The 26,155-nt window shown below is 45.6% G+C and overlaps 1 protein-coding gene across 2 annotated transcripts in view; it reads right to left on the bottom strand.

Moving 5' to 3' along the window:
- Window positions 1-7,877: 7,877 nt before the first annotated feature.
- The window catches only part of zeb1b (zinc finger E-box binding homeobox 1b), a 49,669-nt gene continuing 31,391 nt past the window's right edge, over window positions 7,878-26,155 (bottom strand). For both annotated transcript variants that reach the window (XM_053858552.1, XM_053858551.1), the window contains 7 exons: window positions 23,841-23,996; window positions 18,446-18,607; window positions 16,127-16,329; window positions 15,775-15,880; window positions 13,626-15,346; window positions 11,395-11,575; window positions 7,878-10,895 (listed from right to left, as the gene is read on the bottom strand). In XM_053858552.1, coding sequence (XP_053714527.1) covers window positions 10,300-10,895; window positions 11,395-11,575; window positions 13,626-15,346; window positions 15,775-15,880; window positions 16,127-16,329; window positions 18,446-18,607; window positions 23,841-23,996 — 3,125 coding nt within the window. In that variant the 3' untranslated portion in view covers window positions 7,878-10,299. The remainder of the gene's footprint in view (window positions 10,896-11,394; window positions 11,576-13,625; window positions 15,347-15,774; window positions 15,881-16,126; window positions 16,330-18,445; window positions 18,608-23,840; window positions 23,997-26,155) is intronic.

Raw genomic sequence — 26,155 nt, 5'->3', positions numbered from 1 at the left:
CAGCTGGGCGAGACGCGGCGCTAATGTGCGGAGGTGATTTGTGGTGATGAGTCTGCGACGCTCACTGGAGACTGTGACTGAAAGACCCACTTTGGCATAATAACGCTGGGAAACTAGGGAAACAGATACAGGAAAATGATGGAGGAAACTAGGCAACTTTTTCATATTGAGACTAAGCTTGCACATAGATTCAGATCAACTAAACTCCATCTCATGAAAGAACTAAATGGTATATTTGTAATTGAACTTAAATGTGTTTTTTGGACAAGATTCAAGACTCAAGTGCTGAGGCTTTAAACTGGTTCCCTGTGGAGTTGAGTTGCGTCGCCCTGTGATGGTCTATGGTCCCCTGCCTCCAACCCTGAGGAGCTGGGATGCACTGCCATTTGCTGAAGCAACCTCTTGTGTTGAGGCCTGCACATGCAGAGGACAATATTTCAAGTTCTTTAGTAGCACACGCAAATATTGTGTACCCTAATTTACATGAAAAACATCTGTCCTTTGAAGCAGGAATTGATCAAAATGGACATTGTAAATTGGGATCACGACAGTCCCTGCTGGAAGGTCAGACGCTCTCCCATGTGTCGCACTCAGGAGCCAAAGATCGTCAAAACGTCTTAGTTCAGCAGTATATTTTGGACCGCAGGGGATTTATCATAACAGAAAGTGGCCGTATGAAGTGAAGGCGAAGTGAAATCTGGTGTGAACATGAGAAACGCGGCTGGAAATGAGCAAACTTTGGACCCACAATGGCTTTTAAAAACATCGTCCTTCTCCTAAAACAACTCTGTTTGTTTTCCGAATTAATTCTGCGGTCATATTAAAGTGTCAGCTACAATGTAGAATACATGAATGTTAATCACATTTTCGCATTAAGAAAATACAGTGGGTAAAAAACAGGTTCTTAATTTGACCACCAAACTCAGTCTTTCACGTTCACTGAGTTACCGTTCGGCAGAAACGGCTCAGCAGTGGTGAAGATTGGAAGAACGTTCTGCTGAGTCAGCAGAGGACGCCGCGTCTCGGTTAACCTGATGACGTAGCCGTGACGGGGGGGGGGTGAGTCGGTGATGACGCCAGCACGTGCAGGACCAGGGCCAGTTTCTCTGCGTCCAGATGTCGACTCACCACATCTGGATATTTTCTGCATGACTTGTCTTCTCCTCCTGGTCCACAGAGCACTCCCGTCCTCAGAGACCGGGACTGCAGTGGGAAGTCCAGTCCAACTAAAACATTGTGTAATGCGCCGTCATTCACTTCACATCACGACTCTTGGTTTTAACTTTGCAAAGGTGGAAAAGTCCTCGACTCAGGAGCCGCTTTTCGACCCGACTGTTCCTCCATCTTGATGGATTCATCTCCAAAAGTCGACACACAATCTTGTGAACGTTGGCTGCACTTTGGAATCCTGTCCATAATTGTTATTACCAGTAACGCTGACAAAAGGCAGCGTCCAAACTCACGCCGAAATGGAGCCATGCTTGACGCCAGCGCTGAGGACAAACTCTGGCACAGGTCATGAAGGACGCCAGATTCGGCTCCACATTTACTGAGACAAGTATAATGAGCCGGGTTCGTTGGCCAGAGACTAAATTGATTCCAATATTAAAATCCCTGACGGTCTTCTCGTTTGATGGACTTGAGTGGAAAAAAAAGTGCCGAACACATTCTCATCCCACACATCTGAGTGAGTCCCATTGACATGATGGGTCCCAAAAAATATATGTATTTTTTAAAACATCTCTTCATTGACTTTCACATCATACAATAACAGAAATATCTGCACTACAAAATCAGCACAACTTTCACAGCCACCACACACAGTGTCATGTAAGAAAAACAAAACCCATGTTAGAATTCAATATTAATACGTTCTAGAAAGTTGGAATATTTTCCAAATTTCCTCGAAGGCCACATAAAGAGTCATTACTTGAAGCCGCTAGGAAGGAACCGCACTCTTCCAATGCATCACTTAAGCTTCCAATAGACATATAAATAAAATACATTTGTTTTCCCAATGATTTGACTACTCAGTTCTGGAAACAAGAAACCTGTGGAGACTCCCACGTGCAGTGAAGTCATGACCCCGTCTATTGATTGCACTTAATACATATGTCATGGATATTAGGATTAAAGTAGGTGATGTGTATTCTCTACTGAACCAGCGGGTCACAAATATTACAGAATCCAGCACAAACCATTTGCCCATATAGACACACCTCCTGACACAGCCACCAAATTCAGCTTGAGGAAGCCCCTGCAGCAAACATGTCTCGGCCCCATGTTTAGTTTGTATGTTCGCCTCCTGGTCTTGTTCCTGCAGGCACTCTGGTTTCTTCCCACAGTCCAAAAACAGGCAGAAACACTAAAATGAGTCCTGCGATGGACAGGAGTCCCACACCTCTCGTCTGATCCCATAAAGGGAATCAAAAGCTGAAAGCTTCACTAAACAAAAACTGGTTGCATGTGCAGTAGAGAGGACATTAGTTTCTCAGACTCTTGACAGAGTTTAATGCTACGTTTCAGTGAGCTGACACGTGAAGAGAAAAAACAAATCTACAGGGTTAAAATCTTCCTGTTTACGTTCGGGGAGGCCATCTTGGATTGCGTACTTGAGCTGTCTTAATATTTCCGTTGTTTCCATGGGAGCTGCTCGTCTACGAAGAAACCCTGAAATTTCACCTGGGATACGAATCAAGTCACCATCCACGTTTTGATTGAAACAGACCATGAATTAAATTTTTCCTACGGTGAATAGAGTCTATTTCTATTGTGCTTTTTTTAAATTCTCCATTCCCAATTCTGTGTTCGCAGTTAAGTGCATGTAGCAATGGAGTCGCACACAAACCTGTTGCCATGTGAGGACGGGAAGGTGAAGGTTTGAAGGAATGTAAAGAGATGTTGGACTTTTTAATGGGCTTATTCGCTGACCTGCTGCAGCCAATCAGGTGCAGCTTCGCAGGCGACGGTGGATCGAGGACCGGACAATAGGATTACACACACACACACACACGCACACACACACACACACACATACTGAACACGCCTGAAACACAGCAGCGAGAAAGGCTTCATGTGTTTTCCTTCACGTGTGGGAGGACCAAAGTAGAGTGGGAGGTGAGGGTGTGTGTGTGTGTGTGTGTGTGTGTGCAGGTAGGTGGGTGGGAGCTTCTCAAAGAGCGGAGCGATTAATTGAATTCTTTGCTGCTCTTTGTTATTCCAGCCATGACTGAGAGCGGCTCCGTGTTGTCCCAGCCATGTGGGAGGGCCGACCGTACCTGGACTGGCCCTGGGATCCGGGTGCATATATGTCTCCTGCGTGTGCGTGTGTGTGTTTGTAGAGGCAGGGTTGCAAGGTGATTGTGGTCGGGCTGATGTTTTGACAGCGCAACTCGAGTCCCGATGTGGTAACAGGGAGGGGAAGTGGTGAAAGTCAGACCTAAACCTCACCCTGAAAGGAAAGCACGAGCCCACCTCAGCACGAGCCCACCTCAGCACGAGCCCACCTCAGCATGAGCCCACCTCAGCGTTTCACTGGAGATGCACTGTACCTGCGTGTGTAAGGAAGACGTGCTTTTAACTGAGCTTCTGTTTTGGAGAAAGCAAGGACGCTTTGCCACGTGCTTCTGCTTCTGATCGCTTAAAGGTGACCACCAGTCTCATGCTCTCTCCACACGGCGCTATCTTCAGCCTGGCGGTAGCGGAGCTGAAGGGCAATTCTCCTCGCTGATGTTCATGCTAGGAGCTAAATGACAATCTGATCAACCCTCAGAGATGAAGATGTCCTCCCTCACGACCCCACATGCCAGGGATTGGACACGCAATATGACGGACGACCCTGTTCAACAAATACAAACATCATTGGAAAACAGATCTGGCCTCCTTCAGACAATGTCACGGATTGTTAGCTTGGGTCGTCGTGTGACTCTGGCCTGGTTTTGATTCCATTGGTCACTCTTCCTCCTCTACAGGAAGAGACATAGGTGTGGCCCGAGCCAGCAACACCATCCATGTTCCAGGTTCATGCCTTATGGCTGCGTGTATGTGAGCGATAAGAGGAAAAGACGTCTCATCTCCGGGGGCCATCCACCAATAGCTAAACCCCATCACTGTATTTTTAATACACAGAAATGCGTCAACAGAATTTACTCCTGAGAAAGCGCCCTGTGTGAGAGTTGCATGTCGGGGGTGAGTTAAGTGTCTCGAACGAGAGCCGCGCTTGTCAGGTGAGGAGGTAGATGGGCCATTCACACACGCGCCAGGACGCCCCTGCTCCCCTTCTCCGCCTGTGTCCTGCTATTTAGTGGCTGAGTAAATGAACATGATATTTAAGTGACTGCTATTTCCTGAGCGCAGGCGTTTTTTTTTTTCTTCCTCTCCCTTCTCCGGGCTTTTCTCTAAATTTCCCCGGGGAGTTGCAGCCCCCCCATGGATTTGGCTCGGTGTCAGAGTCCCAGCAGCCGTGATACTTCATCAGGCTCTTGCACCGTTATTGGCAAGAGCACTCCATATCCTCTTAGCAGTTATAGCTTTTCAATTTTCCTTTGAAATGCTGAGCCCAGCAGAACTTAGGGCAATATCTCCACTTCCAGTCTTGGATGGCAGGGAAAAGCCTGTAAAATGTCTTGAGCCACCCAGCCAGTGGCCATTTGAGTGGAGGAGCTTTTTTTGGAGTCCGTCAGCGCCACTTTGGCTCCTCTGTGGCTGCATTTATAATCGGAACCAGTTCAAGATTTTGACAGGTGATGTGAGGTCCTGTGTTCCCGCGCCGCCCACCTCAGCCTCTGGGGAGCGCTTGACGGTTAAATCTAACTTCCATCAGGCCGTCTTCAGCCATTGTTGGATGGTACAGCCCGTGCCCACACACAAACACGCCGTCGACTGAAGACGGCTGAATCCCCTCCACCCACGTCCTCCTAAAACAAAGAGCAGACCAGCTAAAATTAAGCAAGGTGTTTGCTACGCATCTTCTTTCTCCTTCCTTCAGCGTCAGCCTCCTCCACTCTCACCTATATTGGTCATCCTTTCCTGATCAACTCATCCATGAACCTCATTTGAAATGTAGTCACCAAACTTCTCCACAACCTCCTCTGATTTACTCATTTCTGATCTGATCTCATCCTGTTACTAACTTCAGTGGCTTCATCTCTGTCAGATGGTGCCAAGAATTCCCTCCAAGTTAAAGCCTCACTTTTGCTTTCAACGCATCTTTGAATTGCTTCCAACCATTATTCCACATTGACTCACATGGTCAACAGACTCTGGGAATGGTTTGGATAGACTTGGATTCTTCTCAATGCTGCAGGTCAGAAGCCTTTATGTTGTCATATTCAGTGACACCCTGAGCGAACTTCAATCCATTCATCCACCAGTGTTTCTCCATCATGTTTACTGCACATTTCAATAGAGAATAGTGTTTAAAATCACCCACATTCCAGGCTAGAAGTTCATTGACACATACTGAGAAGGCTGAATGGTAATTCATATTTTTCTGTAAATGTGACCAAAGGAAAAAGTTAACAACGTAACTTAATCATCTGCTATTTTATGCGAACATTTATTATGTTATACTTATTTTTGGGCCGCCAAAGGTTACATTCTGAGTAACCTAAAGCCCAGTTATTTTTTGGTCATGGATCCATCTTATTTCAAGATGTGCCCATCTTAAATGGAGACATCTACTCAAGTGAAATCATCTTGCTGTGTGGACAGATGATTTCACTTGCTCATATTTACTCAGAATGAGTGTTTTTATCTTGTTTTATCGCAGTGTGGATCAGACACCTTCCTGGTTGGGTCCCCACTACTTCCTGTAGTAAGTTGTCATGCCCCACTTTTTCACTCAGTTTCCATCAAAACCATTATCTTTTACTGACATAAGCCCTTGCTCTGGTGAAGCTTCATTCTTCATCCGATTCATAAAAGCAAATAGAAGTATGCAACATCATCTCCTGTTTGTGATGGACCCTGGAAAGTAGGCCAGATCAAGTTTTATAAATTGTTCTGGTTTGATTCATATCGTGATTCATTGTTACTTAGCAATTCAATTTCAAAGCAGAGCGTAACCCGCCATGACTACTTCCTTCTGTGGGCACCTCCTCCTCCTCCTCCTTCTGCAATAGTGTCACCACCACTGTAAAACGTTATTGTTTGGATCGACTTATGATGCCACCCATGAACTTGGTTAGACTCATTTCCCTGACACAGTACTGATGTAGTATCTACCTACATTCCGTCGATTCTTAAGCTTAAAGTAGTGATGTGTGTATTGTTGAGCCTGACTATATTTCATCCTGGAATAATCACTGATGGTTCTCCCTAAACAACACCATAATTACTGACTATTAACACTAAATAAGCAAGTATTTTTCTTCACGAATGGCTAAAGTGTGATCCCCAAAGTTGAAGAACGACAAGCCATTTGAGGTAGTTAGAGATTCTTGTCAGGAAACATCTCCCTCCTGAGGTGTCCCAGGCATCTGTATTCTTCGACCTCCAGTCATTGGAAATAAAAAACATATTCAAATACATCTGGATAGAACAGTTTAGCAGTATTCAGTGGGAACACACTTGGTTTCTCAACCCAACACTTCCCCCTCACACTGACTCCCGGCAACACAGCAGGACCAAGGAAGGACAAAAACAACAATCTGTGCAGGATACGAACTGATACGTTCCTCGTTTGTATCATTTTCAACTCCTCTGGAGAATATAGATTTTTAGCTGTTCCATTACTAATTCATGCCGGTGGAGGGTCTGGATGTGGGAGAGCTGGAGGAGGGTCGACCCCGGTGGAAACATAATCCGGATCAATATGGTTGACCTTGGGCAGGACTAGTAGCAGGCGGTGTGGGTGGGGGGTTTGAAACCGGAGCCATGTTACCTAGCCATTATGATATTATTGGTTGGATCTGGCTGCGCAGAGGCAACGGAACAAAAGGAGGATGCGTCGATTAAAGATGGAAGTGTGAACCAGTGTTTCTACCTTGACTTGTCTCAGTAAGGTTCCATGGATAAAGTCGGAGTACATTGCTTTGTATTTGTTGAAAACAAACTAATGAGAGTGTTTTCTGTCCTTTCACTTAGAACAAATCCGTATCTTCTCCTAGGACTGATGTTTGAGGACCTGGGAGATGTGGGCCTAACCCTGTTGTACCGGTACCTTTATTATGTACAGTATATGAAAATACACAACAGATTTGTGAGGCCACCATGTTGGATTTGACCGAATACAAAGCCTCATCAGGTTAAATCTGTGAATTCCTAACTTCTGCTGGAGAGAGTGTCATGATCGAGGGACGGTTAGTTCAACAGAGGGATAGGAGCGTCTAGATGAAATAGAAAGTTTGGTGAATATATTGAGACCACCATCACCATCACCGTTGGATCATCCATGAGCTGTTTCCTGTCATATCCGCTTCCTGTCATTCCGTCCTGGTGAAGACAGAGCTGAGCTAAAGGACAAGGCTCTTGATTTACTGGATGTGCTATGTTCCGTCCATCACCTGTTGTTACACACTGTGCCAGAGAACAAACTGCTGACACAAGCTGCGGATCTGAATGAAGAGTTCATAGAGATGGGGTGGAGATGCTCAATTCAATGTAGCGATGGGTAGAGAAGGCCTCATGACACAGTACTGAAGAGTTGACAAGGTTTCATGAAACAGTGTCCTGATTTTCAGAGGCCACCAGAAGGCACTGTCTGCTGCAAAATGCTTGGACTTGAAGTAACTCAATTGAGTCTTTACTTAAGCCTGCTGGTGTCCTGGAGTTGTCAAAAGAAAAAGACTTTACCAACAATAAGGTGCATTGGTGTTGAAGGCCTACGTCCATTTTTTCCCAAAAGACCTCGGTCAGTTTTACTACAGTCATAACAGCAACTCAATCAGAAGCCGTTGTATTGGATGTATTTTTATTGTGAGATGGGGAGTCATAAAAAACAAAACATGAACGAAACCAAATAAGATCACTATATAAAAAGATGAGGGTGTTAAAAGGGGCGGGGCCATATAAAAGTAGACATGGTCTTGACAAATAAAGAAACAAGTTGGCACAAATAAAAACAAAGACATTTTGGCTTGGCAAAGAGGACAGCTTTTGTGGTTGAGGATCATCCTTCATAACAACAGCACACTCATGCTAGTAGACATACACTTATTTTCCAAAAGTTCAGTAGCTTCGTATGTAAAAGGGGGAGGGAAAAGGAAACTAAACTAAAACATGAGAATGTAAGAAAAGAGGTCACAGGTTCCAATTCTCAGGCTTCCAGGGTGCGAGGAACTTTCAGGAAAACCACTTCAGTTTGCCCGGAGTCTCGTATTCAGGAGTACTTCTTTAACTTTCAATGTTTTTTTTTCCATACTAAAATATATTATTGTATTAATTCACACTACAGTATTGTACACTACAGAGTGTAATAAATAACCATGAAGAAACGTAAAAAAAAAAAAAAAAAAAAAGACATAAATACAAAAGTCCTCTACGACTAAACCGACTTCCGGAGAGGGGGAATACTGTGGAGGCTGAAAGAAACACACTAAAGTAGAACATAAAAGAATAATACTGACTGGTAAAAACATTGTTGAATAAAACTCCTGCGGTTCATATTTGTTACCTGAAGAGAGACTTTTATGGCGACTAATCAAGTGCACTGACTGAACTTTCAGAAGGCTTTTCGTCAACATCCAAAAAAACCAAAAATGTGAGCAGTAAAAACCTTGGCGATAAATCAGCATGCGGTAGATTTGAGTCTCTCGCCTTCTCGCGAGCCAAAGTCAACAGTGGTTCCGGCGTCCTTGTTGATCTGGGCTCTGACAATACCTGATTATAGCTGCTGAGCTTCCACAGCGGGACTCAATGGCACTTTAGATATGCATGTTTAGCTTTTGTTCCGTTTCGTTTTTGCATAAGGCTCGGAGTGAGAGGGGTTTGTGTTGCGAGGGGGGAAAAAACAGAGTTCAACATTTTGGGAAACAGAGGAATTAATTGAGGAGCTTATTGATGACATTCACTCTGAACTGCTGCTAGCTCATTGGTGCTAGCGGCTAGCTGATGCTACGCTTGCGCGCTTGAGCCTGTTTCCACCCACGATACGGTCCAGACTGGAATAGCAAGCCATGTACTCACAATGGATAACTTCCCCTATATTCTCAGGCGAAATATTTGTCAGATATTTCCTGCCAAAAAGTGACCTGTCCGGTCGAGCGCCACCTACAGTAGTAGTGCGTGTCGCACCAAACGCAACCCTTGAATGAATAGAAATGTTTACGGCGAGTTAATCCGCACACTTAGTCAGCACCTTATTTGATAGCACGGTCGCCAACAAGCCTAGATCCTCTAGTCAACTGCTGTCGGTGGTTCAGCAAGGTAGAACGTCCCAGAATGCATCTAGCTGTTGAGGCACAAGCAATGACAGAAGCAACTGATCTAACCTAAATCAGGGTCAGCTGAACCTCAATTGGGTTAGCTATCTAGCACCCTCACATATGCCAGGAACCACAGACCGGCCTGTACTTCTCTTTAGATCGACTAGATTTTTCTGGTGGTGCATAAAGAACTCGGTATTTTTCTTCAATCGTTCAGTGGCATAACTTGTTTTAAGATGGCAGAAAACCAGGAGGTTCTCTTCGGCTTTTGTTGCTGCATAGACAGTGAAGACTCGTGTTTAACTTCCCAAAATGTTGAACCCTCCAGTGAGAAAAACAATTTCTGGAAGCCTAAATGACTGAAAAGAGTGCAATCGTGTGTTTTCTTCGTAAGGCTCCAATCACAATAAAAATACAATGCTAACACTCGCTAGCGTGACGCTGTTATGTTTGTGGCGCGGTAACACTGAAGGGTAGAACAAACAAAACTGCAAAGGTAAACCAAGCCACGTGTAGTGCACAGGATTCTTCTTCGTTATCCTTCCAACTTAATAAAATACTGACTTCTTCTTTTATGTTCATTGACAATAAAAAGGTATAGAAATATCTCCCAACTGTACAGCATTTAAAGGTTAAAATATGAGTGGCAAAATTAGTAACACTGATAAAAAGAAATGACCCACTGTGTTTTAGTACTCAAACGTTATCTAAAACGTGTCGGCTCTAGCTTCCTTAGTCCGTATAATGCATTTCCTTCGGTTTTGTTCAGTCACAGTAAGAAAAAGGTTCTCCTGTGGGACAGTTTTTTTTCAGGCACACCTGGATTTTTTTTTACACAGTAGTGAACCGAAACTAATGAGCAGACATCATCTCCGTTGGTCATCCCAAACAGGAGGAATCTGATTGCGTCTCCCGCGGGAGTCTGATCCCTCGTTCAGTCTGCGTTCTCCTGAGGCGTCTGGTCTTTACAAAGCGCGTCGCTGTTTGTTCTACTTCCGCTCTCGTCCTCCTCCATTGGCTCGTCTCCTCCGCCGCTCGCCTCCTCTTGCCGCGTGTCGGCTTTCGCCTCCTCCTCCATTTTCTCCTCTTCGTTCCGCTCTTTTGTTCCGTCCTCCTCCTCGTCTCCTCCGTCATCCTCTATCTGCACCACTTGGATTTCGTCCATGTCGACCACGCCTTCCTCCTCCTCCTCGTACTCCTCGCTCTCCTCGTCCTCTCTGGTGCTGCTCCCCCGCTCGTCCAGGTCCAGCTGGGAGGGAGCCAGGTGCTGCACCCTCATCAGGGCCTCCAGCTCCGCCCGGGCCTCGCCATCCTCCTCTGGGCTCTCCCTGCCTTGACTCTGCGTCTCCTTCTTGCAGTACGAGTATCGGTGGTTCATGTGCTGGGAGTAGGAGCCTGAGTGGGAGAAGCGCTTGCCACACTTATCACACTGGTACGGCTTCTCCCCCGAGTGGAGCCGCATGTGCTCGATTAAGTGGTGTTTGTGTTTGAAAGCCTTGGTGCAGATGCCACACTCATGAGGTCGCTTCCCTGCAGACACACACCGGGGACACGTCCATCAATGTTTGGAAGCATAAATGAGCGTTGTATCCAAGCAAAACACAACAAGACGGTGCGTCAAAGCTTCAGGGCTCAGTATCCAGGCAGGAAACAGCGAGCTTCACCTAAGATGACGTCATCTGGAGCTCAGCTTGTGGTTGCTCGCCCGGTATCAGAGTCATAAACTGGTAGAAAAAAGAAACGGTCTCGGAGAGTTGACCTGCGCTTTGCTGCGACGTCATCAACCTCTGAGTAAATCACTACCAGAGGCCCTGACGCAGGGTTCCCAGCCTTCGCATGCGGAGCTGGCAGCTCGGAAGCTGGCAGCACTACGTTCCCCCGACCTCTCCTGCGTGTTGAGTAATCGCTGCAGGATTGAGGTGTCCACCCTCTTCTATAACCAAAATCCCCCTTTCACTCGTGACTCATCTTTCCCTGGACCCAGGCTGTTGTTAGTATCTACGTGTGGCGTGTGTGAGTGTGTGTTTACCTGTGTGTTCGTATTTGTGTCTGAGCAGCGAGCTGCTCTTCTGGAAGATCTTGTCGCACAGGTCACAAGCGTACATGCCGGTCTCCGTCTTCTTCATCTTTTTCCTCAGAGGGCCAGAGTCTGAGTCATTGAGCTCGTCCAGGGTGGACACACCCTCGAAGCTGGCGTCCTGCTTCTCCTCCTGGAGAGTAGGAAAACACAAAAAGCTTTAGGAGGCAAACGCCACAACGGTACCAGATTTGTAAACCAGTGTGTTGACCACAAGCGTCTTCTATAAAAAAAGTGAACGTCAAAGAGACACTTCATAAATGAGGTGATGTGGCGCTGTGGAGTTAAAGCTTCATGCTCGCATTTTTAAAAAAAGTTCAGTTAAATGAGTTACACTTCATATTTTCCTCAATATTTTCATCTCTCCAGCATCTCTTTCAACTGGAAGGTCTGGTTTACTGAAGACTTCCACCTGAGACGTGTGTGATCACACTGGAGCCTTTCATGGCAGCAGCAAACTGGTAGTGTCTCAGAAGTGAAAATAATGAGTCTTAGCGTCAATGCTAATAATGCTGATATGTTTACGCATTTTAGAACAACATGGTAACACTGTATTTCACCGATTTCTTTATCATTCATTTTCAGTTTGTTGAATTGTTTTATTTTCCGAATTTTCCTTCGCTTTGCTCATAATAATAACAAACTAAAACATTTTTGTTCCTAATGTGAAGGCAAAACTGGAGCAGTTGTAAAGGGGCAGTTGTCTAGTTGTGATAAAATTATTTAGATATTGTTCATGCAAAAAAAAAGTAAAAAAAAAAACCATACACCTACATAAACAAATGTTCAGACAAGAATCTTTAAGAGAAGAAAATGAAAGCAACAACAACAAAAAAAGTCTTAAAGATTGCGTGCTATTTTATGCTAATATTGAATATTACTGCTGCAAAATTTGACACCGAAAAATATATGGTACAAACATTTTTGTGATGTGCAACACTATAGTCTCTCTTTAGCCATGTTGAGTCAAAATTACATTAATAATGAGACTCATCTCCTTTTTTCTTTATAAGATTTCTCCAGCAGGTTCAGTCTGTATGCAGCCTCGACAAGAGGCTTCCCCCAAAGTACCTTAATAAAAGCAACAGGCTATGATTCAGCGGTTGCTTCTTGCCCACTCAACCTTGTTAATTTCACTCTGCTTTCGCTGCTCTTTCCAGCGCTGTTCCATCTAATGGCAGCGCTCACAGCCACTAATGAAATTATATCAGGTCCCACCACTTTTAAGATAATCACCCAGCCGGAAGAGGAAATATTTGTCAACGCATTATATTCCTACCTCGCTTCTTTACAAGGCACGCCACTCCACTTAACACGCGGGTACGAGACAACAGCGATAAATCAATGGCGTGCTGCGTTCACAGAGATTCCTGGAGATCAATACGCAGCTCTGCAGTAAAGTGCAGCCCCACGTCCAGCGGGTGACAGAACAGGAGATCACTCACACACCCAACATCTACATCCATCATTACCGGGCCATTAGGTGTCGCCACCGAGAACAACTGTTCAGGGTTATCATTTCTGCAAAGGGCTGGATTCTGACGTTTCTATACACGACTTATTGATTAGACTCCCGACTATTTATCATACACGTGGCCTTTAACAATACCAGTTAATGATCTCGGCGAGAAGAGGTGACGGATCGCCCAGAGAAACGATGGTTCAGCGCAGTCACAATGGCCGACTTTACAACAGTTCCTTGACTCTGCAGTCGGATATTTGGTCTGTTGAGATTAATCTTCCGATGTTGAAGTTGCGCTTTAGGTTCTTCAACTATGTTTTGGTTCATAAAAGCTCCTGCCTCAGAAAGAAAAACAATAAGTCTGTATAAGGCTCAGAACAGTAGCTACATCCAGGTAACTGCACTTTGCTTTGCTTTGGGGTTGTGTGCTTCCTTTTTTCTTGTTGTTCCCTTCTACTTTTGATGGTCTCTGCTTTAGGAAACGTGATTTGGCCTTTTGGGGTGGTGCCATGAGTTTGTTGTAGATGTTGGGCTTCTACCATGCGGTCCATGTTTTCAATGACGCTTGGGTGTTCTGTTCAGTATCTAGTATTGTATATGGGTGTATTGGGTCTTATGTTCGGTTCCTCCAGTCTGAACGGACAGTGTTGATGGGAGAATAGATATGACACAGTCAAACTCAATAAAGTAGTAAGTGATCACGCTTATAAAACCATCTTACCTTAATTCCGTTGAGGTGGATGATGTCCTGCGTCTCGGTTCCGGCGGGGCTGTTGGCTGAAGTAGTATAAGTGTAGGCCAGCTGTGGGATCAGAATAGTCTGTTTGTTCGTGGTGGTCAGCGCCCTCAGGCAGTGCATACGGCTCTGGTCTGCGATAGCCACCAGAGTGGGAAGCTGAGTGGTCATAACATTTAGGGGGTTGGCACTGGGCTGGCTGGTGTACAGTCCAACTGGGCTGGTCCCCATGGAAGAGAGTGGCGATGGTTCTTTCTTGATGCAAGTTAAGTTCAGAGGTTCATGGCGATTGGTCGTGCTGGAGGAAGTGGATGTGTGAAGGGAGGTCTTAGTGCCCGAACCCTGAGCCTCCTCCCTGTCAGGCTTTGGCAGTGAAAGGTCTAGTGGTCCCTCTGTACCCTGCGGCGGCTGTGCTGGTACAGGACCGTCGGCTGTTAGGTTTAGTGGTGAAGGCGAGGAGGGAGCGCTGTGAGCGCCGTTGACCTCGGCTGGGGTGGCTTCTGTAGGACTGTCCTGGGTCAGACAGTGACTCATCGTGGCCATGTCATTCCCTGCGATCAGAGACACCACGCCGTTAGAATCACAGGTATCCTCTTCCTCGGAAGGAGGGGTGGGGGCACCAAGTGATATCTGACCCTCCTGCATTTTGTCAAACCACTTCTTGACCACGTGGGTCGGCAGGCTGACTGAGTCAGAGATCTTGGCCAGCTCGTCTTTAGTGGGCTCCGCGTTCAAAGCAAAATAGGCCTTGAGCAGGGACAGAAGGTTCTTGGGCTGATTACAGAGTCCTTCCTCTGACAGCAGGGCAGCGACTGCAGACTCTGACTTATCTAATCCATTCAGCCGAAGACCGTCCTTCTTGCAGTGTTTCAGGGCGTGAAGTGCTTCTAGGCCAGCAGGACAGTTGTCGCACAGGAGGCAGGTTTTAGTGGTCTTTCCCTCTTCTATAGTCTCGGCAGGCCTGGGCCCCTTGATTGTGAGGTCTTCTGGAAGCTTCTGAGACTTGTAGGAGTCAGGGGAGAGCTGAGCCAGCGAGATTGGCTCGGATTCCTTCTTAAGGTTTTGGGCTGTGAGCTGGCCCTGGTTGGGATCCAGGCTGTAGTTGATAATTATTTTTGCATTCCCGTCCTGCCCCACGATTGGCAAACTGATGGCTGAGATGAGTTGCTGCGTGGTTGGGTGGAGAGTGCCTGTGGTCAAGTTCGCCTGACCCTGGCCTTTGGTGTTGCTTTCCAGCACCTGGCGAATGACATTGCCGTCCACCGCCACTTTGAGAGCACTCTGCAGGTCGGCCAGATTGATGCTGATCGGCGACACCAACCCCACCGTGGGCAGGACCACTGCCTGCACCGTGCCCTGCAGGGGAGCGGCGGCCCCGCCGTTGAAAACTCCTCCGTTCATGCCAGGAACCGACGTCATCACAGACGGCTTGTAGTCGTAGTCCACCGGCTCGCTCTTGATCTGGTTAATGGGTAGCTGCTCTTGAAGCGGCTTGCTGTGCTCCAGCTTCTCCTTCATCTGGGTGACGAGGCCCGAGGAGGTGAGGCTCTGGGTGGAAGCTTGGCTCTGGGTCTTGGCGTTGCCCAAGCGTGGCCGGCCGTTCACAGAAAGCACGCTTATGCACTTCTTGCTGCTGATGTGCGAGCTGTAGGAGCCTGAGTGGGAGAAGCGCTTCTTGCAGTTGGAGCACTCGTACGGTTTCTCTCCTGGAAGGCAGAACAAGACACACATTTCTGTAAGTCATGGGAGTTACATAGGCAAGACTAAGGTGAGCACTAAGGTAGGCAGCTACTCCGAGGCTTCTTGGTGCTAGCTAGCAACAACACAGACATACAAACTAATGCTGTCAAAAGCATAGCGTCCTTGGCGGAGGTACCGACCGGAGTAAGACTTACATGCGTGTTAAGGCTTCTCTTTTTTAAAAAACATTTATGAATGTTGTTGCAACTCTTGTTTTCCAGACTCAAAGTTTCACTATGTCAGATCTACACTTGTTCAAAGGAGTATATAAACCGACGTGTTTCCATACATGCAGCTCACTTCTGTCCGGACGTTGCTACATTCGGCCACTCCCAGGTACTCGCAGACACGCTCACACTGACAACTGCCATGGCAACAGGGCTGGTCTACTCACCGCTGTGGATGCGTAGGTGCTCCTTTAGGTGGTGCTTGTACTTGAACGCCTTGTCACATTCAGTGCACTTGAATTTGCGGTTGCCTCCCGACTGTGTGATGGGCCTCTGTCGGGGAGCAGAGAGGGGTCGGTCATTGACGCAGGCAACGAAAACACAACCTTTGCACTGCTACTAATTCATGACACAATGTCATTAATCAATCCAGGGCAAGAGTTCGGGTTTATTGATCAGGTTAGGGAGTCAAAACACCAAAGTCGTCAATCAATACAGAAAATAAGAATTTTTGTGATGAACAGAATGTGTTAGTATTTTTTTTTAAATAAAATTTGATGGGTTGAGTGGAGCTCTTACCGGATCTCTTCCTGTCTTATGAGCAGTCATGTGTCTCTCCAGTTGAGCCCGGTGTGCAAAAGTGTAAGTGCACTCTGGGCAGCTGAAACACTCCTCCGTCTTCTCGTGCCGATACTTGATGTGCTCCTTCAGCGAGCTGTAGCGCTTGTAGCCGCGCGCACAGTAGGGACAGGTGAGCAGCTGAGAGAAGGAGTCAGGAGTGCCTGTGGAGTCAACAGAGAGCTGTGTGAGACTGAGGAGGAGCGGAGGAGTCCACGCTGATGATGATGATGATGCTTGTGAGGTCATGTGACTGTAACGCTCCAATGCTAGCTCGCTAATCATTAAGTGATCCTCCCCCACAGGTAAACAACAGCCAGGTACGCTAATCATCCTGCTGAGCCGCGTCCACAGTCAGGTTTTCATATTGAAATGAACCTCCTGAAGATCCTGTGAGCACAGTATGATCCACTCCTAATCCTTGATTTCCACTTCCGCGCTTTTGTGGCATCATTTGCATTCCAATACACAATAGCTAACCAGTTCTAGGAGCATTTGTTTCACTGATCGTGGAGTTAGTGACATACAGAGCAGAGTGAGAAGAAAGTCCAAGCATTAAGAATCATTTTTAAAGTAGCTCTAGGAGAAAAATCGATATTTGGAATAAAATATTGAGGGGGTGATTTGAAGAAAGGCCAATGTGAGGAAAAAACTTGAAGATAAACTATTTAAATAATCAAATAAAGCTTTAATTTTAGCTAAAGATGATTTTATATTTGGTTCATGTCAGTGGAAATATTTGTAAAAAATATTGACAAGTACTTCTGAAGCATCTCAGACAATGATGAGAGAAATGTAGGAGAGAGATTATAAGCGCTGTTTTATAAATATACATATTTATGTATATTGTATACATTCATATTTTTGAAAAACAAAATGTGAGAGAGTAAGTCAAGATTAGATTTACTGATTTATGTCCTTTGTTAAATATATTGACTGACAGAAATGCATGGGTAGTCGACTAATAATTGGTGAAAAAAACAATAATAAAATTAAATTAAAAAAATGAAAAAAAAAACATTTCACAATTTGCAATATATATGATAATAAAAACTACAGGCAACATATTTTTGTTTGTATTTCTGTTAACAGGCCACAGAAAAAGATTTTTATGCACTTAAATAGTAATAAATTTTAGTAAGCTAGTATTTAAAATTAAGATTTATGATGATATTTATTCATATTCATATACATAGATGAATTACATAAAACGTGTTAAGTGAAAAAACCTGCAGTATTTGTCAGAATTTTAAGAAAGTAAATGAAGGAAGTGTAAGGAAGTATGTTTTAAGATAGAAAAGAACACTTCAAACCCTTCCCCTCAAATATACCAATAATAAGGATTATTGTTTTTGAAAGTAAAATACATACCCTGTGTTAAAAACATGCACAATAAAATTACAATAATTTTTAGATAGGTGTTTAAAAAAATGCATGGACGGACAATACACTGAGCTATAGATTATTCTGTCTGTGGTATTTCAAATTGTGAAGAATAAACACGTGCAAACTTGTAACAGTCAAGGTGCCTCGGACGTGAGTAAAAGTGAGACGGCATGGCTGGTCATAATGAACAGAGGGTCTCAGTTGCCAGACTCCCACACAGGTAAAGCATTTCTGCGTTAACAGGTGATGTATTAAGTTTCGGGGACAGGTGAGGGCCGCCGGATGGAAACGCACGCACCTTATCGCAGGTAGCCGTGAGTCAGCGCTCGCACAGACGTGACAAATTTACTCAGGTGTTGGCGTTCCTCCCCCCCGCCCCCCTCCCTCCTGCAGTGATAGCAGGTAACAGCCAAAACCACGGGGCTGTAAACGGCCTCGCTGCTGCACTTAACAAATTGCAGAGTGTGTGTAATGATGCGGGAGAGCGGCGTTAACGGGAGGAGTTAACACCTGAGGTGAGACATGAGCAGGTAGAGAGTCACCCCAGGGGAGGAGTAATTGCACGGTACGTGCTGTAATGGGTCGACTGTGTGCTTCAGTAATCGAGTTATAGCTTCCATCTACCTGCACTGTAAGACTCACTCAGCATGTGGTCCTGCATGTGCAGGAGCTCTAACACTTTAGCTGGACTTTTGTGACGACAAGGCTGAAGATGAATTGTCAGGCCATTTGCTGTCCAAATGGGGAGTCATGTGACATTTGTATGTCACATGGACTGAGCCATGTGGTTTTTAAAAACGTTTGTCAGTTCTGGTTATGGTTGTGAGATGGAAAACTGTCCAGCTGATGGACATTCACCTCCGGTGACTTTGAAAGGACTGTGTTGGAACCTACCGTTCTCGTCGTGGATGCTGGCTTCAGGGGTGCCGTGGCGCTGCATCTCCTCTTCAGGGGCCTCCGGGTAGATGACGGCGGTGTCGCCTTGCTGGAGCATCTCCTCCACCAGGGCGTCTGTGCTCCCAGCATCCTCACCGTCTGACATGTAGTCTTCTTTCACTGCCAAGAAACGGACCGGCATTAGAGGAACAGCCTTTGTGGGTCACAGCTAGCACAGGGGTCACCACCATACTTTCAGGAGCACAGCTGAAGCACCACCGTTTTGTACCAATACCATGAGATAACAAAGCTCACCATGAAACTGCAAGACATCAAAGGAAGGAGGAACTTTAAAGTCTGACATCATCATCTTGTGATGGACTGGTGACCTGTCCATACAATGGTCGCCAGAGATTGAGGACAGAGCTTGTTTTGAAACCCAAAAGTCACTCTATGGGTTAAAAAAGAAACAAAGCAGAGCATCAGTGCTGCTGTTGGACTGAAGGTCCTGCTTGCTCAGCTCCACATCCTGCGCTGCAGTGGGCTGCAGGGGTGATTTAAACCTTCCCCTGCTTCATGGAGATTTTCCGATTGTCGTTGAGTGATAGGGCCAGCTGTACGCTCCGCCGAGAAGCTAACAGGTGTGGCACGTCTTGACTCACGCCGGAGACTCACACGAAGCAACACTGACTTCCTGTGCTGCACCTTGACGACAGCACCAACGGACAACCTCCTGACCGAGACGCGATCGCATACACAAGAGCTCCGCTGGTGACGATGTTTGAGAAGAGTGAGCAGCAGGTGGTGAGGAAGTCGCTACTCCGAATGCCATAAAACTTTTCTCCCATGACCTCATCACCATTAATAACACCCCCAGATATGCTCACACTCAGTTTGAGAATTGATACTTTTGGAATAGAAGCACTGGGTCCACATTCCGGACTCGTACTGATCACCACAGGGAGGTCAAAAAAGTTTAGGGAACAGTTGAAAACGCTGAACATGAACGGCACAGAGATTGGTTCTTTAGCCAAGTAGTCTCAGTTGTGCTGCCTGCATGTTGGAGATTCTGAAAAATATCTGTTGAAATACTGAAGCAGTTCAAACTTGTGTGTAAGCTGAGCTAAATAGCACCCGAAAATAAATTCAGTGTATGTTGACAATAACAAGATTTAAATCTTTATTTGAACTATATTTTGATGACGTTTCATTAGATTACATCTGATAGCAGAATTTATTGATGTTTTATTAGTGTACGATAGTGTTGTACACCATGTTGGGCTAACTGTTGTGCTCTTGATATTTTTAATATCAACTTCCTGGAACAAATGTCTGATGAATAAAACATTTATTTATGACCAGCTGTTGTATTGCTGCGTTTAAAATACATTTTTATCCGTTTTATTTCTGTCACCAGTTTTATAATTTTCCCCCCCATTATTTTTATGAAATGACTAGCTTCTGGAATCATTTAATGCTTTGGTTTGTTTTGCATCTGTTTGGTAAATTACTTGACCTAACGTGCAGATTAGTGTAATATATACATGGTATTGCAATATTAAGTTGTCTATTCGCTGCATTACCACTCCAACCTTTGAACACTGCTGAGCTGCTCTGCCTCACTGGCGACTCTCTGTCAGTAAACGCTTGAATGCACCCTCAGGCTCCCAAATTCAGCATGTGTGTGTGAAGTTTGGCCCCAGCTGGGGGTCTGTAGTGAGGAGGTGTGACATGCTGTTGTCTTCACGCCGCTCAGGCCAGGAGGGTTTTGGGAGCCACGCGGCTAAAAAGCGGCTCCTCCTTATCAGTCGGCTCCCCGGACATGCAACATCACACGGTGCCTTTATGTGCTGACACGGGGATGTGAACGCACCGCTGCACAGGTCCGTGAACAGACGCCTTCCTGAGGTTGTTCTGTTGCACTTCTGTCTCCTGCACCTGAGAATAAAATCAGCAGACCACCCACTCCTCTCTTTCCCTCGCCTGTACGCTGCCCACTCCTCGGCTACATGATATCCCATGATGCCGCTCCTGCCTGACCTTTTGAACCCGTCATGTAAGCAGAGTCAGAACCTCCTCCTGCTGGTCACATGGAAATCTCTGTGAATGTAAAGCATTCTGATATTTTGACAAATGACTTGCAGATGGAATTTTCTTTATTCTTTGTTGTATTTTTAAAAAAAGATCTCTTAATACATCGACATCTTCTTTGAATGTATTGGCATGCGAATGAGTCGGAAACTTAAGGTTTTAAGATTGAAGTTTTAATTTTGGATCATGGCTCAGACTGAAGAGAAGAATGGCGGCAGTTTGTGTTTGGGAAAAGAAGAGAGAAGAGAAGCCTGTTGCAAACGGCTAGCATTCCAGGTAGCTATGTAAACAGCTTCAATCAATATACTGTAGCTCACACTCGGATTTTATAGTCAGGAATATTAACCCTAAACAGAAGCTCGATGCCAGTGTGGGATTTTTGGAAGAACTCAAACCAATGCAAATGAGGTACACTCATATTTCAACTGTCTGACAAGATTAAAAAATACCAATATCATTATGCAACGTCTAATTCGGTCTGCAACAGTTGAACAGGTCTGTTGCCTGTAAATCTACGGCTGTTCTAGCGAACCAGGCCGTGCATCTCACACGCTGCTTTCGTCCTCCTGAACACCAAAGCAATTCACCTCCATCCTCGCAGCACTCCCTCTCCCATCATGACATATTGCACGCAGGAATGTAGGTGTTCCTCCGAGTGGCCGTCCAAAGGAACACTGTGTATCATCTCTGGACGTCAGGCCAACAGTGAGGAAAGACAGAGTGCCAGAGTTCCTCTCACATTCTCACAGCTGGGGAGCCGTGGTCTCAGCACCAGCGCCTCACCTCGTCACTTACACCTTCCTAAAAGGCCCGGGGCGAAGTTAAACGCCGCTTTTAAGCGCCCGGCGACGTCGCCCTGTCAAAGCTCTCCACCCTGTCCGTTCGCTGAGACGTAATGGTGTCGTACGAGTCATCAAATATGAAGGGGAGAGTCCTCCCATGTCAGGCTGCGCCGGTGGAGGAGAGCGAGCCGCACTTTGCTGCAACAACAGCAGCGGTCTGCTCCGGCGCTACATAATCATTTAGGAGTAAATGAGTAATGACAGCCAGCAAGGGGCCCATGATACCGTATAATCAAGAGGGATGATTCAGTACAAGGAAAACAGCCAGGGAGCTGGTGAAGCCGAGTGTCTGTCCCAGGAGGAGGGTGTCAAGGCTTTTATTTGGAACTGGGCTGAGCCGAGGAGAAGATTAGAGGGTGGTGGTCACTTCTTTCAAGGCAGCGACCGAGGAGTCCCAGCTCTCACCAGTGAAACCTTCGCAGGGAGGGAGGTGTTTGTTTAAGAGGACTGTGGCTTTCACTGCGCTTCATCACGCCCGTCCACTGCGACGGTCAATGGCAGGGCGGCAGCTAACTTTTCCTTATAACAACACGGCATCTTGAGCCTTAAACATGGTCAATAGACAATAAAACATATTTAGACTTTGTGGCGTTATGAATAAAAAGGTTAAATGCCTGTTATATTTTGGTTTTTATTTGGGACACAGAAGCTGTCGCCACCAGCCAAAATAGTCTTGAACAATTTTGACAGCCAAAACTAGCCGTGTTCTGCTGGGACTTCTTTTTCATTTTATGTCTGTCGTCGAAGTGTTTGAGAATGTGTTTGTCTCTTTCGCTGTATTTCACCAATTCTAAACTTCAATTTCCTGTTTACGTTCGGGGAAGCCATCTTGGATTGCGTGGAATATTCTTCCACTTTCTGACTAGGAAAATTCCCAGTTCTAACCTTTAATCCCATACTGAAGATGTATTGCGACCTCAAATCAGAGTTGGTACTGTCTCCACTTTTTTTCTCCGTCTACTGTAGCTGGAAGTCGTTTATAAACAGATGTGCCAAGTTTCATAATGAGACTGGAGTCATGTGGACGCAGCCAAGGCCTCACACAATGTCATAACCACTGACTCGCCTTCACCTCATCCTGGTATGCAGGAAGACGGTGACGGGGGAATATTGGACTCCACTGAAACTGAAACTCACCAAAGCTACTGGAGTTGTGCTGAGCTCACATGTGCTCACCTGACCTCTGAATTCCCCCTGCGTCTCACACGTTTCTGAGCAGAGGAAAGTCCAGCTGAGCTCACCTTAGAGACCACCTCCAGCCGCCATGTGACTAGCCGTGGTGCTGCAGGAATTCTGCCCGAGCACCGTCACAGAGAAAAAAACGCCAACACCTGCACTTGTTTTTTTTAAAGAGGGTGAGTGGGGGAGCACTTCAAGCCCTTCCTGTGGGGACAGACCAGCTCTGATGTCACTTCCTCCCGAGGTAAAACCAAGTTCACAGCACGACCTGTGGAGCTCACCGGTGTCATAAACCTTGCACGGGGCTATTTTCTGAAGGTTGTTGGCATTGTCTTTGTCTGGTATCGCACTTCCTGCCTCAGTTTGAAAGCCACCGCGTGTAGTACCTGTTTCCGCACTCTCTGTTTCAGAATGAGACAAAAGGGCCGCGGCTCTGATGTGCAAGTCTCAAAGTTTGAGACCAACACCTGACAACGGCCAACAATAGTGGAACATTGTATGACTCATTATGTGACTCAGTTTATTCCAACAGATCAATTCATATTGTACACAACAGTATCACAAAAGTTGTTCTAGTGCAGTTTAATCACCACATATATTAGTACACATGGTCATTTTCGACAGTTATAATTTAGAATTCTTCTGACGTTGTGGGGGCAGCACCTGAAGTGAAGAGGCCCAGGCTTTTCAGGGGAATACAGAGGTGTTTACGAAACAAATTAGACTATTCATAATAAAGACATATAAGTAAAAATTCATTTTTAGAACAAAAAATATGCTTGTGGTGATCAATAAATAAATGATAAATAAATTAACAGAAATAATACTTTTAGTTTGGGGAATTTAAATAATTTACATTTTTCTCATTTATAAAACTAATTTTAAAATTTACATTTTAAAATGTAAATTTTACATTTTTCAATGTATAAAAAATGTGATGTAATATACATTGCTAAATATAGCTAAATATAGTATTGCTAAATATATTGCTAAAATAGTAATGGAAAAATATTGTAAGAACAATATTTCAGTGTTTTTCGTTGTTAAAAATAGCTTTAAAGAAAGTAAAATTAATGCTGTCACCTGGCACACATTTAAGAATAAAATAATATAGCGATAATTATCAGAAACAATATAAATAATGATGATGCCATAATGTCAAAACTACACAAGAAGAGGCCTTAAGTAACTGGCTTGGTGGGAAACATTTGCTCGCATCTTCCCGTCAGAGCAGAAAGCTGGTGAGTAGGCTGGAGTGTTTCCGTGATCGAGGGTGGAAGTGTGAGGATGGCGAGTCTCACCTCGCTCCCAGCAGGGCTCCCTGCGGTGCTCATCGTCCGGCAGGGTGCTGTCGCAGTCGGCCCCGTCCGCCAGGCTGCCTTCCTCCTCCACGATGTGCAGCTTGTCATCGTCGTCCGACTCGGTGCCTGCCTCCACCACATTACTGTAGTTGGTCACTGCATGGAGAGAGGGCAAAGGTCAAGAGGCTGCTTCACTACGCACACAACAAACTATGAACCCAACTTTAAGAATAAAAGAGAGAATAAATGCGAGGTGTTTAAAAAATATATTGGCAGATATTGGCATGAGATGGTGCGTATCACTGACGGCGTCTGGTCACCAGTGTCGGTGCAGCCAAAAGAGAATAGCAGGTGTAAATTTTCAGAGTGTCGATTCAGTTCCAGCATCTACTGCGTGAGTCTTCCACCCACCAAAGAACCCTGTGGTCCACTGAGAGCTTCACATCAACTCTCCCCCGAGAGAAGGAGTCAGCGAGAGAAACAACTATCAGCCAACATTTGGTCTTTCTTCTTTCTGCTCTCACCCCACACGCCTACTTCTTTCTTATGTCTGTGTGTGTGTGTGTGTGTGTGAGTGTGTGTGTGTAATCACTATTTTATACAGTGTTCAACTGAAGCACAAAACTGTTATGCGAAGTGTATTTCTCTCATTCTTATTCATAATAATAAATCACGAAAGGGTCTTCATTTTGGCAGAAGTGGAATGCAGCGAGAGCAAACGGCTGATGTAGCGTTACCGTGCTAAAGGCTACATAAGAGAAAAACGTTTCATAGGTCACATCCAATTTCAGTGGATTAAACTGATATTTATTATTGTACTATGGGGCAGATAGTAATTTGATGGCGACCTGCAGCGTCTTCTGTGTGAGGTCATGTGACAGAGTGGCATGTTTACCTTTTTAAAAAAAGACATTTTTAAAAGAGACAGATTGGCAACGACAAGAACACAGATTAAAAAAACTAACGTGAACTTGTTTTCATCTTTTATCTGAGACTGAAATGGCCTCACCATTTCATTTGCCAGAGTTTGAGGCGAGGCAAAACAAGGTCACAGAAAAGCTGTGGGTTCTCGATGAATAAGAGGAAGTGTGGAAGAAGCCTCAGCAGACACGCAGGGTTCAGGCCGGGGGAAAGGGCAGGAGGACAGAGGGGTGAAAGGTTCTGGAGGAGGAGGGGCGACTGTGGTTGTCGGGGTCAACACTGCTGAGCCACAGCTGCGAAAATCCCTCTCAAGAGCCAGTTTCTTTCTCTTCTTCAGCGAGATTAGATGCGTTTCAGGCGGACGAGAGTCACTCTGTCTGCTTGTATCCACCAGGTTTCATGAGATCATGAGATCGAACTTTACGGGTACTCTCTGCTCCGAGTGTACAGGTGTAACTCCAAAACAGATGGTACATTATCAGCGGTCGGAGATGTACTCAGGACTGAGAGCTGAAGTCAGCAGTTGCAAAGGCCCCCACAGGGAGAAAATGAAGCTCAAAAGTGAAACCCTGAGGCGCAGCGTTCCTCAGGTAGCAGCTGAGATCTTCATAAGCCAAATGGCCACTTGAGATGTAGCACCTCAACAAAAGCTGTGTCCCGTCTGACCGTTTGGACAGCTGGCCTCATTAGCGCTAGCATGCTAGCACACAACAGGAGGACGACTCCTACGCCTCTGAGGCAGCGCGCCTCGGTAGGTGTACAGAGCTCACGTCTCCAGCGCTGGCTCTCCTACATGGGTCACAGCGTGTCGAACACCTGAGAAAATAAGGCTTGTTGGCGGGTCGAACGCCGGCCTACGCGGGGCGCCTGTATAGATCCGGCTGAAAGGGCACAATCAATGTAATAACTTCAACACGACACGACCTGATTACAGAGCGCCACACCGCGTTACGGGTCCGGCCAGTTCTAACGTTATTGACGTGGGCAAAAGCAAGTCGATGTCAGCCGTCTGCTGGATGCCAGCGGCTAACACATGCAGCAAACACTATCAATGTTATTACAGGAACATTTAACTGTCCTTGACACTGAAGCCAGACATTTAGTTGTTGTTTTGCGTTGTCCATGTTGCATTCTTGTGTCTTAATTTTCCTTCATAACTATAAAAGTCACACTGAAGGTCGGTTAGCTACAGTTAGCAACAGAAACTAGTCATGCTGTGGCCATAAAACAACATAAAAACATGCACATAGTTCATTGTTTTGTGTTGTTCTCAGGAAAGAGCAGTGACTCACAGCTGACGAGTCTTTGTGGTCATAAAGTGAAACAGCCGACTCAAAATCTCAGCAGCCTCAAAAGCCATGACCCAAACACATTAGTGTCTTGGGGGGCAAGTC

This window comes from Synchiropus splendidus, chromosome 3, assembly GCF_027744825.2.
Source record: "Synchiropus splendidus isolate RoL2022-P1 chromosome 3, RoL_Sspl_1.0, whole genome shotgun sequence".
Taxonomy (NCBI): Eukaryota; Metazoa; Chordata; class Actinopteri; order Syngnathiformes; family Callionymidae; genus Synchiropus; species Synchiropus splendidus.
This window is presented reverse-complemented; position numbering and strand designations above follow the sequence as displayed.